This window comes from Lipotes vexillifer, unplaced genomic scaffold, assembly GCF_000442215.2.
Source record: "Lipotes vexillifer unplaced genomic scaffold, Lipotes_vexillifer_v1.1 scaffold685, whole genome shotgun sequence".
In the NCBI taxonomy this organism is placed as follows: domain Eukaryota; kingdom Metazoa; phylum Chordata; class Mammalia; order Artiodactyla; family Lipotidae; genus Lipotes; species Lipotes vexillifer.
In genome coordinates, this window is record NW_006771436.1 from 1745937 (window position 1) to 1761531 (window position 15595).

The 15595-nt window shown below is 41.7% G+C and overlaps 1 protein-coding gene across 5 annotated transcripts in view; it reads right to left on the bottom strand.

Annotated features, from left to right (window-relative positions):
• Positions 1 to 3074, bottom strand: part of DNM3 (dynamin 3) — a 599000-nt gene extending 595926 nt beyond the window's left edge. For 2 of the 5 annotated variants that reach the window (XM_007446760.1, XM_007446761.1), the window contains exon 1: positions 2739 to 2899. In XM_007446760.1, coding sequence (XP_007446822.1) covers positions 2739 to 2899 — 161 coding nt within the window. Of the gene's footprint in view, positions 1 to 2738 lie in introns of all 5 variants that reach the window. The other 3 variants (XM_007446759.1, XM_007446762.1, XM_007446763.1) reach the window with 3 other exon arrangements.
• Positions 3075 to 15595: the final 12521 nt, after the last annotated feature.

Genomic DNA, 15595 nt, shown 5'->3' on the forward strand with positions numbered 1-15595 from the left:
AAGTAACCCATTCACATCCAAATTCACTCAGTGGTGTCAAAAAAATCAATATAAACAAACAAACTGAGAGGAGAAGAGATGTTTAGTCCACTAAACATGGAATGTTAAATATTAAGGAGAAAATGCATCATTATTTTGAAGACCAGCTTAAATGATGAGCAAATGCTTAATTTATACAAGTAATGACCCCTTGTTTTATGACTGTGTTCAATAACTGCACAGAGGTCAGAGTCTTAAAATGAAAACAGCTACATGTAAAAGAGGAAAGTTTCATTCTTAAAGAAAAGAACCTTATCTTTATTGGAAAATTTCTGGATAATAAAAAGATAAAAGGTTATAGTAGAATACGAGTATTTTTTTCCACCTAGGATGAATCTCCTAACAAAATAGAGAATTCCTTTTTCCCCAAGGTTGGTTTATAATTAGAAATTAGATTCCTCAATAATTCAATGGCCGAAACCTTTATTAAAGTCAAATGACCTTTTTAATTAATTTTCTCATAATATATAAGCTCTGCTGGCAGGTGTCATCTCTACAGATAATAAAGCATTACTATATTTACTAAATGAGTTTTTCCCTTTATGTCCATCTTTTTCTTTGACTTGACATTCTTACAGTTATTAATTATTGGTAAAGCTTTAAAAAGTATAATAAATTACTAATGTATTCTGGTAAATGACATCCCTATTTTTCATTCTATCATAAAAAATGTTCAAGCTACAATATTTTACTCTTCTAGATTTTTTTAAATTCTCATTTGAAAAGAGGATAGCTAATGAGGAAAAATGTTTACAATTTTATTACAGCATTAATGAATTTATTCAGGATTTGAAAATCTGAAGAACAGAATTAAGATACATGCATAAAATTGACATTAGGTTCAAAAGCTCTTGCCACAAAAAGTGCATTTATAAAACAGACTCATCCAACTAAATATATGAAAGATGCATAAAATATGGTCACTGCATTTGAATTACTTACAATTTTAATCTTTAAGTATTTGTTTAAAAAACAAAAGTAGCTAAAAGACAAGTAAGGCATACTGTTAAATGCTCTGGAGTTTGAGAACCCAAAAATACGTTGTCATCAAACCCCACCTTCCCTATAGATACCACTTTAAATTTAGTGAATTTCATTGGCAATAAATCAAAGAGAGTAAAACCCTTAAGTATGTGACGGTTCTGTGTACATGTTTTAAATCACATATTCATCCATCACTTCACCATAAGTCTATGATGACGTAGGCAAAATGCTTTACCATCACTTTTCTCATCACTCAAATTAATGATAAAACCAAGCAAAGTGATTAAGTGACTTAGTCACAGATACCAACCAACTGTCAGCAATTTTACTATTTTTTAGTTGGGTTTCTTAGCTTTCTAGTTCAACAGAAAAACAAAAAACAAAAACCCTAAGAGTATCATCTGAGAGACAGAGCATCATCTGAGAGAAAAGAATACACACTTTATGGATACTAGCATTCCCAAAGGAGATATGGGAATATCTAAATTTTACACATCACCAAACACTAACAAAAAAAGAATTAAAAAAAAAAAAAACAGGAACTTTCTGAATCCCAAATAAAAAGAGTACAATCTCTGTATTGTACCCTCTCTGGCCCACTCTCTCGGCTGTTGTACATTTCTACCTGGTTTACTGCTAGAAAACAGATTTCGGCTTTCATAATGCTTTCTAATGGGCTTTTCTTAGCAAATGTCTACACTGCTCAGGCAAGGCCGTTAAGGTAACTTAATCTCTCATGAATTGCTCAATGGAAAAAATGCTGATTCCCAATTTAAAAATTAATTCTTTAGCTTTTTCTGAATTAAGAGTAACTATGAAACCCGTAACTATAATTTAGATTCAGCGTGTTAACTTGAAGGCTGGCAGGACAAATAAAAGCTTAGGGAACCGAAGATGATGCTGGGGGAGGGGGCGCAGAGAGAGTGCGAGAAAGATGCTCGTCCCTTCCGAGATGATGCAGGAATGACATGGCACCTGGACAACACATGTCCACGTCCACCCCCCTCAGAGTCTGTGCCTCGGTTTCTCTGACATATGCCTGGATCCGTGAATAGGTGCACACGCGAACACATCACCTTTTATTCTTCGACTTCTAGAGAGGAGAATGGTGGGGAAGCGTCGCGGGTTAAAGCCTCACCACAACAAACGATTTCTTTCTCCTCGCACCCCGCCTCCCCTGCTAGGGGCAGGCGACGACTGTCCCGAACAGTAGACAGCTGACAGGAGCCGAGAATCAGGGCGAGAAGGAAAGCATCTCCAAGGGGGGGGAGGGGCGGGGAAATATACCCCACAGCCTTGCCGAGAGCCTCCGGGAGGCTGACTAGAAAAGAAGGAGGATATTGAGCTGGGAAAACAGAGGGGGACTGCGAAGCTCCCGGGCGCGCGACGCACCCAGGCTGCCCGGGGCTGGTGCACATCGGGCGGGGGAAGTCGATCCCGGGGCGGACCCCCTCCCCCGACTCCCAGACCGGAGGACCAGGAGGAAATGGCTTTGTATAGCAGGATGAAAGGCAGACAGGAGAACCGCCAGGCGGGGAGGGACAGAGGATGCCCGGAGCCGGGACGACCCCGCCCGCCTCACAGACACCTCCGCTCCTCCCTCCGTTCCGCCGCAGCCCCTGGTCCAGCCTCGCGCTCCCGCCGTCCACGCTCGAACGGCCCGGAGTGGGGTCGCCCCCACCCCCACCGCCCCACCCCGCGCCCTGCACGCTCACCTGCCCACGAAGTTCTCGAGCACCGAGCTCTTGCCGGCGCTCTGGCCGCCCACCACGGCGATCTGCGGCAGCTCCAGCAGACAGCTCTGTCCCAGCGAGGAGAAAGCGTCCTGCAGACGGTTCACCAGAGGGATCAGCTCCTCCATCTCCCGGTTCCCCATTGTGCCTGTGCCGCCGGCTGCCCGCTAGACCCTGCTAGTCTCTGCGACCTGGCGGGTAGCCGGGGCCACGCAGCCCTCGCCGCCGCTGCCGCGCTCAGTTCAGTCAGCCGAGTCCAGTCAGACGTCGGATCCCGCCACTGTCCGGCCTCTAGTGCGCTCCTGACAGAAACGGCCCCAAAGCGCGCCTGCGCAGGCGAGCGGGGGAGTGGCCTGGCCCCGCGACCGCCCCGCCCGCGGCGCGCTGGGCGTCTGTTTTGCCCTAGTATTCCCAGCCAGACATCCCAGCGCGGCGCGCACGCACTGCCTCCCAGCTGCGGCCAGATGCCACCGCCTCTGTCGTCTGATTTCAAGGCTCAGGAGCAGAGTTACAGCACTTGGTCAGGGAATGGCATAAAATCAGCAGCAGCCGGCGGCACTGTTCCCTTTCAGTAGCTACAAAGCCAAAGTCCAGTGGAAAGCCCTACCACCGGTAACAAGTCAGCACTGTCGCCAGCGGCAGCACCTCGGCTGCCTCCACCAGTGCACCGCCTCCAGAGTGCACCTACCAGAAGGAAATCTCTCGTTCTCACACCCCACTCCAGAACCCTGGCTCTTCCTGGGGTAGCCGGCCTTTTGGAGTCTAAATTCTTCAATCTGACATCCATTTCAGGACCTGCATAGTCTGACCCTACTTAATCGTTCAACTTTAACGGCTTGGTCCTCCCAGCCCCATCTAAGGAAAGGTGGAGTTCGTCGTGCTTACCCCGCACCACTCCTCCTCTTCAATCTACCAAGCTCATTCTGTCCTTTGCGACCCCTCATGCCATTTCTCCTCTGATCTCCTTCTATAAGCTCTATCAATAACCATGCACTCTGCACCCATTCTCTTAAGTTTAGCGAACTGAGACTGTACGTTGGGTCCTGTGCCTTGTGATGGCGACACAAAGGATAAATGCATGCTTCCCTTAGCCTCCTTAGAGGGATCCTCTTTTCAAATACTGATACTCCTCAGGATTTAATTCATGGACCTTTTAGTCTACCTGAGGACTTCCCATGGCTTTAACTACACATAATGTCTAGGGACTACAGAATCTAAATAACTACCCCACCTCTCTCTTCTGGGCCTTAGACTATATTCCCGTTGGTCCTAGACCTCACTGCCTGAATTAATTTATCCTCACTTCTGACTTAATTTATTCAAATCTGAACTCATCTTTTCTAGTCTCAACACTTAATGCTGTAAATTTCCCTCTAACCATAAAAATACTTGTATAAAAATGTCCATTATAACCAAAAAACTAAGAACCCAAATGTCCATCAGAAGGTGAATGAATAAACAAGTGTGATATATGCATTCAGTGATAGATTCTCAGCAACAAACAGGAGTGGATTCTGATACAGCAACAACTTAGTTGAATCTCAGATGCATTATGTTGAATGAAAGAAGCCAAAGTAAGTATTGTATGATTCCATTTATGTGAAGTTCTGGAACAGGCAAAACTATTCTACAGTGACAGAAGTCAGAGGAGTGGTTGCCTTTGAGGGGTGGGGATTGACTGCTAGAGGCATGAGAGACTTGTGGAGGTAATGGAAACGTTCTATATCTTGATTTGAGTGTGTGTATACATTTACCAAAATTCATCAAACTAAACACTTAAGATCTGTGCATTTCACTGTAAATTATACTTCAACTTAAAAAAAAAAAGAAGAAGAGAAAGACAAAACAGAACACATCATCTTCTCCAAGGTAAGTGGGATGTCTGCCCAACAGACAGCAATGTCTGCTTTTTCTAAGAATCACTCCTCCATCTACCATATGGTTGAAGCCAGAGAAGTCATGACAATAAAATGGCATTAGGGCAACTAACTGTGCCGTGGCCACAGCCTGATGCACCAGGGGAACACTGACTCATGCTGTATCAATCAGAGCCCTTTCCAAGTACTACAGAATTCAGAGGGAGAAAGAGAGAACTATGGAACTATGGTTAGTAATGTTTTCATCTACAGAAGGGAGATGAAAAAGATGCTGGTCTTCAGAGGGAAAAATTTAAAAATACAGAAAGAGAGGAGCAGAGAGAAGTCCTAAGGTACTTGTGTCCTCATTCTAGTTAATTTCTGAGGCTCAGCTACAAAGAGTACCACCCAGTCCCAGTCCAGAATCTGGAAGTCATTCTAACTCCCTTTCTCTCTTTCTCCCTCATCCCCTACCTCAAGCTGGTTCCCAAACCATGCCCTTTCTACCTCTCTGGAACCCATCTCCTCCTCCTCCTTTTTGCTGTCAGTGCCTCATTTTTACTGTGATTGGTTGAACAGCCACCTTCTTCTATGCTTCCCCTGTATAGGCACCCTGAATCGATCTTCACATTGCACTTGACACGTTGCATCGAGTCTCTAATTTACCTCTTTCTCTTCCACTAACATAGTAGGCCGAATAATGCCCCCCCCCAAATTATGTCCACATTCTAATCCCTAGAACCTATGAACATCTTACCTGACATGGCAAATGGGACTTTACAGATGTGATTAAATGAAATAGCTTTGAATGGGGAGATTATGCTGGATTATCTGGATGGGCCCAGTTTAAGAAAAGAGAACCTTTACCAGCTATGTCAGAGGGAGACATGACTACAGAAGAGTAGTTACAGAGATGCAACTTTGCTGGCTTTGAAGATGGAGAAAGCGGGGACCACAAGCCAAGGAATGCAGGCAGCCTCAAGAAGCTGGAAAAGGCAGGAAACAGATAATCCTTATCCCCAAGAGCCTCCAAAAGGACCACAGCCCTGCCAACACCTTGGTTTTAGCCCAGGGAGACTAGTGTTGGACTTTTAATCAACAGAACTGTAAGATAATAAATTTGTGTTGTTTTGAACCACTATGTTTGTGGTAATTTGTTACAGCAGCCATAGAAAGCTAATACAACTAATGACAAGCTCCTTGAGGGCAAGTTCCATCTTTGTGATTCTCAATGCCTAGCACAGTTCTTCGCACCTAAGACGACCATAGTCTACTGCAGACAGACATAAATTATTACAACAAAATGTAATAAGTGTTCTAAGGGTGCGATGGACTGAATTGTCTGCTCAAAATCCAGATGTTGAAGCCCTAACCCCCAGTGTAGCTGTATTTGGAGTAAAGAAGTAATTAAAATTAAATAAGGGGGCTTCCCTGGTGGCGCAGTGGTTGAGAGTCCGCCTGCCGATGCAGGGGATACGGGTTCGTGCCCCGGTCTGGGAGGATCCCACATGCCGTGGAGCGGCTGGGCCCGTGAGCCATGGCCGTTGAGCCTGCTCGTCCGGAGCCTGTGCTCCACAATGGGAGAGGCCACAGCAGTGAGAGGCCCACATACGGCAAAAAAAAAAAAAAAAAAAAAATTAAATAAGGTCTTAAGAGTGGAGCCTTGATCCGATGGGATTAGTGTCCTTCTAAGAGGAGACACTAGAGAGCTTGCTCTCTTTCTCTTTCTGCCATGCAAGGACACAGTGAGAAGACAGCCATCTACAAGCCAGGAAGAGGATCCTCACCAGGAACTGAATCAGTCAGCACCTTAATCTTGGACTTCCAACCTCCAGAATTTTGAGAAAACAAATTTCTGTTGTTTAAGCCACCCAGCCTATGGTATTTTGTTATGGCAGCCCAAGCTAAGACACAGGATTTGTTTAAAGGAACACGAGATGGAAATCTGAGAGTAACAATACTGCCTGGAGAGGGTCATGGAAGTTTCAGAGAAGAGGTGACTCTTGAGGTGAGCCTTAATGAGTCTGTCCTGCACTTGGCTATGTGCTGTGAGGAATATAAAAGATTCAGAAGCGCTCATCCTTGCCTCGAGTATCTTGCACTCCACTCTAGGAGACAGTGCTACCATGCATTAGACAGAGAATGTATCATCCTTAGATAAATTTGAATTTCATGTGCACTGAAGCAATGCCTGTCATCTCTATTCGCTAGAACTTAGGAAAAGTCAGTCCCACCCACCTCCTTCAAGAAATCATCCTAAACTAGCCTTGTTAATTGCTTTCCTTCTTTACTTCCCATTTCCAGAATCAGTCCTACAGTAACATGGAATCAAGAGAAGTTAAACACACACAGACACACTTGATACCATTTGCTCATAAATTACTTTGGATAAAACAACTAGCAAGGGAAAACTTGAAAGCAAAAAGCAGGGGGAAAATTTTGACAGAAAGACAACCTACACCTTTGAGAGTGAATGCAAAGCTGAAAAGGGGAGCCTGGTCAGGCACCCCAGCTTCCTGACTGTATCACACGATCATCTCAGCCCTGTTTCAACACCAAGTAATTAATACCAACTCTTGCTCTCTAACTATTACACTTGTTTCCACTCCATCTTCCTAGCAAGGCAGAAGATTCCAAAGGTTAACAGCCTTTTTTAGGCGTGGCTCTCAAGCTAAGAAATTAGAAATTTTTGTAAACACTTCAGAGTTCTTATATTTCAATGAATATTTTCCTTCAGGGTCATTTTGAGAAGCGACAAACTTACTGCAATACCTCCACATTTCATACAATATCAGTGGAACTCCTTTGGAATTGATGAACCTTACCCCAAAGTTCAAACTCAGTCACACATCATTTTAGATGAACAGAATATTATCCACATTGATCTCCTACCTCATTCATAGGACTTAGCACCAAATAACTTTTGGCTAATTTTAAGAATATATATCTATATACACAGGTATACACATATTACATTTATAGATAGATTTTTTTTAATATGCTACAGGCTTGAAGGAAAGCTCTAAGAGAGGAGTTAGAAAATTTTGAAGTGGTAAAAACATCCCTAGAAAAATGTTTAACCTCTCAAAGAACAGCACGTACTTGAATATATGAATTCAAGAATTCATTTTTTTTAAACCAGTCAGATAACTGCAAAGTCATATTCCATATATTTCTCACAGTGCCTAGCTTGGTGGTCAATAAATATTTATGAAGCAGAACTGAATAAAAACTTAAGCAATGGGACTTTCCTGGCGGTCCAGTGGTTAAGACCTTGCCTTCCAGTGCAGGGGGTGCAGGTTTGATCCCGCATCAAGGAGCTAAGATCCCACATGCCTTAGGGGCCAAAGAACCTAAATATAAAACAGAAGCAATATTGTAACAAATTCTATAAAGATTTTTTTAAATGGTCTGCATCAAAAAATCTTTTAAAAAAACTTAAGCATTTGTCATAAACAATATTATTACAATATTGTTACTCTATGTACTATTTAAGACCTATTCAAGGCCTTCAGTTCTTTCTCTAAAGGTTATCTCATGGATAGATTTTAGATCTTACTGCAAATCATCTTGTCTGTGGGCATCTTTTGAACTCTGTAAACCCTGTGAACATCCGATATAGATATACAGACTTTCAATACTGTACCCATTGTAGTTGACACATGCCTCTCAGGGTTTCTCTCCTTTAGTCTGGGGTAGCAGGGAGGGTGGTGGTGAGAGGGCAAAGACTTCCGGTTTTATTGTCCATATTTTTCATCAGCTGTCATCAAGAAGCAAAATAACTCTGGAAGCACCACTCCGTATGACTTCTGTCAATGTGAGATCCGACAGATGGAAACTCACCAGTAGTCTCATGGAAGCATGGATAAATCTACACACATGCAGAGCACAAATACCAGTAGGCAAGTGTAAAGTATTAAGAGAGAGGGTTAAGGAGAGCTCTCTATATCACTTAAGTCTGATTTAGCAGCCAGTTTGTGCTTCTTTCTATCAAGTAGGTATAACTGTGTTCTCCTGTAAACATAATCCATATATACTAAAGTTAGATATCACATAGGACTCCTTTTAAAGGTGAAGGTCCCTCTAGTGCTTCTTAATTCTCATTTATTGAATTATAAATCTCTCTCTGTATATACATATATATATATATATATATATACACACACATATACACACACATCTATGTATATATATAGAATTATAATAAAATAATATCTATTTGGTAAGCTATAAATGGCCATTTAAAATGTTTATGAAGACTTTTTAATGACACAAAGAAATGCTAAGAATGAAACATTAAATTTAAAGGGCAGGGTACAAGCTTTTATATAAAGTATTACCATATCTACATAAAAGGCCATGTCTAAGAAAAAGAACTGGAAAGAAATATAATGAACAGAAATTTAATGTTATTCCCTATGAGAAAGTATGGGGAGAAAATTACTGTCCTTCTCCTTTTATTTCTCAAATTTTCTACAATGAGCATGTATTACTCTTACAATTTAAAAAGATGAATAGGGACTTCCCTGGTGGCCCAGTGGTTAAGAATCCACCTGCCAATTCAGGAAACACAGGTTCGATCCCTGGTCCAGGATGCCGAGGAGCAACTAAGCCCATGCACCACAACTACTGAGTCTGTGCTCTAAAGCCCGAGAGGCACAACTACTGATGCCCAAGCGCCTAGAGCCCGTGCTCCACAAGAAGAGAAGCCACCTCAATTAGAAGCCTCTGCATCGTGAGGAAGAGTAGCCCCCACTCACCGCAACTAGAGAAAGCCCATGCGCAGCAGTGAAGACCCAACACAGCCAAAGGTAAATTTTAAAACTTTTAAGAAGAGTTAAAAAAAATTAAAAGTTGAATAAATGCCATTTGATTGACCCATAATTTGATTGGTTTACAGACACACCAGCTTATCAAAGACAAAAGTGTTGCATAATGTAAGGTTAAAAGACCTTTGCAAATAGAAGCAGGAGAGTCCTCAAGCTTCCCTATCCCCAAAACTTTGCCACTCAATGGCAGTGGATAACTAGCTAACTATAACTAAGATTTTTAAATGGGAAATATTTCTGTCTGATTTAAACAGTAAAAATGTGAGATACCCAGGCCACCACGATCACATGGACTATCATTAGCCAAGAGTTCATTCAGTACACAAAATTGCAGACTATTCACAGTTGTAGGAAAGTAGTTACATGTACTGAATTTTGTTTACTTAAAGCATAGGCCATAATCTATGGAATCAACAAACCAAACATAGAATATTACATCTTACATAAATACATTTATATGACATTCTAGACAATCTGCATTGACAGAAGGCAGTCTGGAGCTGATAATGAGGATGGGGGACTAAGGCATATGGAAACTATGTCTTGACTGTGGTGGTAGTTATGTAGTTGTATATGTTTGTCAATACTCATTGAACTGTACACTTAATATTATACTGCAATAAAAATAGATAACCTCTGGCATTTATGTAACGGTAGTACATGAAATGGTAATACAAAGTATGATAGTCTGGGGACAACTTAAGTAATAGCCACAATCCAAAATAAAAACATACCTAACCCCTTCCCAAAGAAGCTTGCAATGACTCTAAAATTCTGCCAATGTAGAGTTATTCTTATGGGATCTCTGAGTATTATATTAATGGGAAAACATCACTTGGAAAAGAGAAAAAATTACCTTAAGCCATTATCAACTATCTCTTAGAAAAGATTACATTACAGCAGTGCCAGCTTAGAAACGGGGGACTGGGGCAAGGGGACAAGAATGGAGAGGACCTCATACACACACCACAGTGAGAGTGCCCTAAGACAGCTTTGCCTGTTTCACCAGGTCTCCTCTCTTTTATTTTACAGGAGAAGTATAAATCTCAGAAAAGTACATCCATGATGATACACTTGACACCCAACTGAACCCCCTCCCTCCTGGACCTTTTGCCAAAGACAGTGGTGATGAATAACACTGAGAGCTTTTGTTACTGCTTTATAGCCTCAAACCATTTTCACATCAGTTATTTCATTAGATCAACACAGCTACCTTTGAAGTAATAACTAACAGTCAGATAGCAACACCACTCCCTCTTCCATCAAGGAAACAGAAATTGGAGAGATTAGGTGACTTGGCTAATGCCACACAGCCAAGAACTGCCAGAGATGCTCTCTGATGTGCTTCAAGGGGCCATACTTGGATCCCTGTGTGAAAACATTGAACCCGGGAAAACACAGTACCTGCATTTGCCAACCTAATATTGAGATTGAAAAGTACATGGTAAACTTATATGTGGAATCTTAAAAGTGCAACAAACTAGTGAATATAACAAAAAAGAAGCAGACTCACAAACCTAGGGAACAAACTAGTGGTTGGTTACCAGTGGGGAGGAGGACAGGGGCAATATAGGAGGTGGGAGAGTGGGAGGCGTAAACTACTGGGTATGTATTGTACAACACAGGGAATATAGCCAATATTTTGTAATAACTGTAAATAGAGTGTAACCTTTAAAACTGTATAAAAAATTAAAAATAAATATTTTTAAATGCACAGTATTATTTGTGAACAAAAGCAGGTTTTATCTTTACATAGATTATTTCAACTGCCATGACCTTAAGTCAGCAGACTGGGATTCAAGTTCCTGCTGGCTGTGCGATTCACTCTCCTAGCCCTTAATTTCATCTATAAAATGGATATATTAATGTCCATTCCTCTTAATGCACGGAACTGTTGTGAAATCAAATAAATAATGAACACTAAAACATTCTAGAAACTGCACAGTACCAAATGACTATTAGACGTTTTATTTATAATTATTCAAACCTACACAGGGATTGTAATATGTTTTATTAATAACCAAAAGGTTTTTAATTTAAATGATTTATGTGATAAAGATCTATGTGAGAAAATATCTTCAAGAATCTTACTATTCATGGATCTCATCAATTTTAGGATTCTTTCATCTAATAAATAAGAATTGCTGAAGAGTTCACTCTTAGGAAGAGCCCAGAAATAACCAAACAGAAAGTGCAGGTGAAAGTAACAATTCACTAGGAATCAAGCATGACAAAGTAATGGAAAGCAAACTGAGTTTTCACAAATAGGTAAGAACATCCAGGAAGCAGCGAGTTAAGAGGTGGCAAAAGTGAGCCAAGATTGACTTTGATGGAGCAATTATAATTAAGCTTAATTCCTTTACAAATTTTGTGTACTCCATGTATAGCTGAAAAGGGCTTAACGTATTAATAGAATCAAAGTAGCCAATGACACAAGTATAATTTTCAGATTCTCAGTCAAAATTAGGCAAAGGAACCCAGTATCTCTGGAACCAAGGATCTCCAAAAATTCCCACTCCCTGTGGAAGCCTCCTTTTTACTTTCCTTGGTGACCATTCAAGCAGGACTCCCACTCTACACTGTTTCCCTCAGCCTGCTGACCCTCCTCCCAGCTAGCACCTTCATTTGTCTTTGAAAAATATTTAAAGATCTAAGAATTAGTCCTGTATCAAGTCTGCCAAAGAGCAACTCATTGTGAGAAGTCAGTACCCTGAGGTCTCAGAGCTGAACCTGGGAAAAGCATCAAAAAAATAGACCCTTGATTTTACCACCACTTCACTATTCCATGCACCAGTCACTAGGATAAAATCTTCTCTGTGCAGCCCTATAAGACCTTCAAGAGCTTCTCCTTTTAGAGTAGCTGGAGGAAATTTTTTTTTCTGTTTTCTTCCATTCTCACATATATTTTAGGAGTATAAATGCTGGCTGATATGTGCTGAGAGAATAGAAAGAAAATCACATAAAAGGTAAAAGGCAGCTTTGACCCCATCTCCCTTTTATGCAATTTATTTCTTTTTATTGGTAAAAATTTCCAGAAAACACCTTGTTGCTGAAGAAATACGTTCTGAAAAATAAAAATTCAACTGGGAAGACTGAATCCCAAACTCAGTGTACAATGCCTGTGATTCCATTAGGGCATGCTCTACTTATATTTTACTGCAGGACAGGAATTTTTCACACACACACTCACACTGATAGAGTCCCTTCAGGCCACTGACATCTGCAAAATAACAGCTCTGCCAAGGAGGCCATGGCAGCAGCAAGAAAACAATTATGTTTTCTGTGAATGAGTGTGCATATGTTTCAGATGAGCCATTTATCACCTATACTAATACAATTTTTTTCTTTTTTCCTTTTAAAATCAATGTTCAACAGTGGCTAGTTAGAGAAGGATCTGGCTGCAGTGTTGGTGTTGGTCCTCCATCCACTGACACAATTTCTCTCACAATCCAAAGGGGCTAGACACTGCAATGGAATGGAAAAATTTCCCATTGCCAAGTCTTTCATGCAACCGGGACGGACTCTTCAAAGATTTTTCTGTCCTACCCAGATGTCTTGATCCAAACAGAACAAGAAAATCAGAGATGTCTCTTTCAGGGCAATCAGAGGGCTGATGGACAGTTTTGTCTAATTTTTACTTGTTGGCTGAGGGCTCTTTTATTATCTGCTTCTCTCTGTTCCAAAAGTTAGATCCATTTTAGACAGGGGAGAACTAGGACACATACTACCTACTGCAGACAGAGCCCTAGTTCATGGAAAGTCAGAAGCAGACAAGGGAAAGAACTTTCTCATACTATCATTAGTAACCTCTGCATTAAATATGGGGCCAGGGCCTCCCTGGTGGCGCAGTGGTTGAGAGTCCGCCTGCCGATGCAGGGGACACAGGTTTGTGCCCCGGTCCGGGAAGATCCCACGTGCCGCAGAGCGGCTGGGCCCGTGAGCCATGGCCGCTGAGCCTGCGCGTCCGGAGCCTGTGCTCCGCAGTGGGAGAGGCCGCAGCAGCGAGAGGCCCGCGTACTAAAAAAAAAAAAATCCCCCTAGATTGCCTGATTATCTAAAATAGCGGATTCCCACAGTTCCTTCTGGAGGTGGCTGAACCCCCCCACTGTGCCCTCTGCACCCCACAGTCTATTAGCAGTAAATTCTCTTCTATATTCAAATTTTCTCCAAAGTTACTAACAGAAACCTGGTTCTTCCTTGAGGACCCTGTCTGCAGACTACTGGAGTAGTCTCTAGTGGTAGCTGTTATCTCCTTCACGTGTCCTAAATTCTTAGGACTAAAACTGAGGTAGGTATACTCCGTGCTCCTTATTGCTGTTTCTAAATCATTCTCTTCCCCTTTCCCTAAAGTTTTCCAGTTTTGAATTATATCTCAGTATATTATCACCCCCCACCTTGCTGTAGACATCTACCAACCTCTTGGTCATTCTCCCTCATGTTTCAAGGCCACTGCCACTCTAACAACATGCCTGTTTTAATTCTTAGTAATTTCAGTTCCATGCTGATGATACTTTCAACACTGTTCTCTTTGTTCTTCCATCCTCCCCCCTCCAATGATTTTGTCCTCTACCCTATCTCAGTCCATCAACCCCTAGTCCTTGTCATTACCAAAATCTACAGTCACCCATAATCTCAGATTCAAACATCCCACAGTCAGACGTCCATCCACTTCTCTTTCCAGGTCACTCTCTATAGTGTCTACCTGCAATAATCCATCAGCCCCACTAGGGCCTACAACCAATTAATTCTACCCTCTGTTCATTGTTCCTCACCCCCATCATGTCCTCACTTCCCTCATCCTGTTTAAAAATGCTGTGATTTGTCATTATAAACACTGTCTTACTTATACCCTCCACCCTCTTTCTTCTCTCTCAATTTATAACACTTAGCAAAACACAGCCCTGGGAAAATCCAACTCTCCTATTCTGGGCATGCACCTGAGAAGCAGAATATGGCTAGAAAAAAAAAAGGCACCATCATGTTGATAAAGATCCACTTTAAGTTAATATCGCTGAAACTCAAATAGACCTGGCAATCCTACTGCCTTTCCATAGTCCATTCACTCTCTCACTCTCCTAGACGACAACTCCATATTTTCTCCTTTCTCCTCAGACCTCCATGTCTCTTCTCACCCTCATTCTCAAATGATGAATTATATCCTATTTCTAGGCCATATATTCTGCCTTCCCTAGTTTTTTTTAATAGATGGACTACTGAAACTCCTAAGACAGAATCTCCACATACACACTAGATTCTACTCTTTCATTCAGTTACATCGATTCTCTCTTCTTTACTGCATCATTAATTTCTCTATTGGATCATTCCATCAGCATATAATTATTTTTTTCTTACCTATTTCAGTTAGTGGCAGCTCCCTCCTTCCAGTTGAGTACACCAAAAAAACATGATCATTCTTGACTTCTGTCTTTCTCTCACACCATATAATCAGTCCATCAAGAAATCCTATTAGCTCTACCTTCAAAATAGACCTAGAACCTGACTACTTCTCACCGTCTTTGCTGTTACACCCTGGTCTAAGCCACCACCATCTAGTACCTAGATTATTACAACAGCTTCCTATCTGGCCTCCTTACTTCTATCCTGACTCTCCTACTAACTATTCCCAATGCAGCAGCCAAAGTGATGCTTTTAAACATAAATCCCATCGTGCCACCCCTTTAGTCAAAACCCTCTCCACTCGTTTCCCATCTTACTCAGACTAAAAGGCCCTTAGTTACTGATCCCCCGCTCCCATCCCGCTTCCCCTCTGCCCTTGTCTCCAACTATCCCCTTCACCCACTTTGCTACAGCCACAGGCTTCCTGGCTGCTCCTTGAAAACACCCAAAACATTCCTTTGTGGGGGGTTTTCACTTGCTCTTCCCTCTGCTTGAAACACTCTTAATTCAAATGGTCCCCAGGCTCATCCTCTCACTTCTTTCTAAGTCTGTGCTCAAATGTTACTTTACCTGACCATTGCACCTAAAACTGTACTCCCTCACAATTTCTATTCTCCTTTTCTCTTTTATTTTTCTCCATCACATGTATCTTCTAATATCCTACATAATTAACTTTTTAAGTTGTTTGTTAGCTGTTATACACACACACACACACACACACACACACACACACACACACACACACACACACACATGA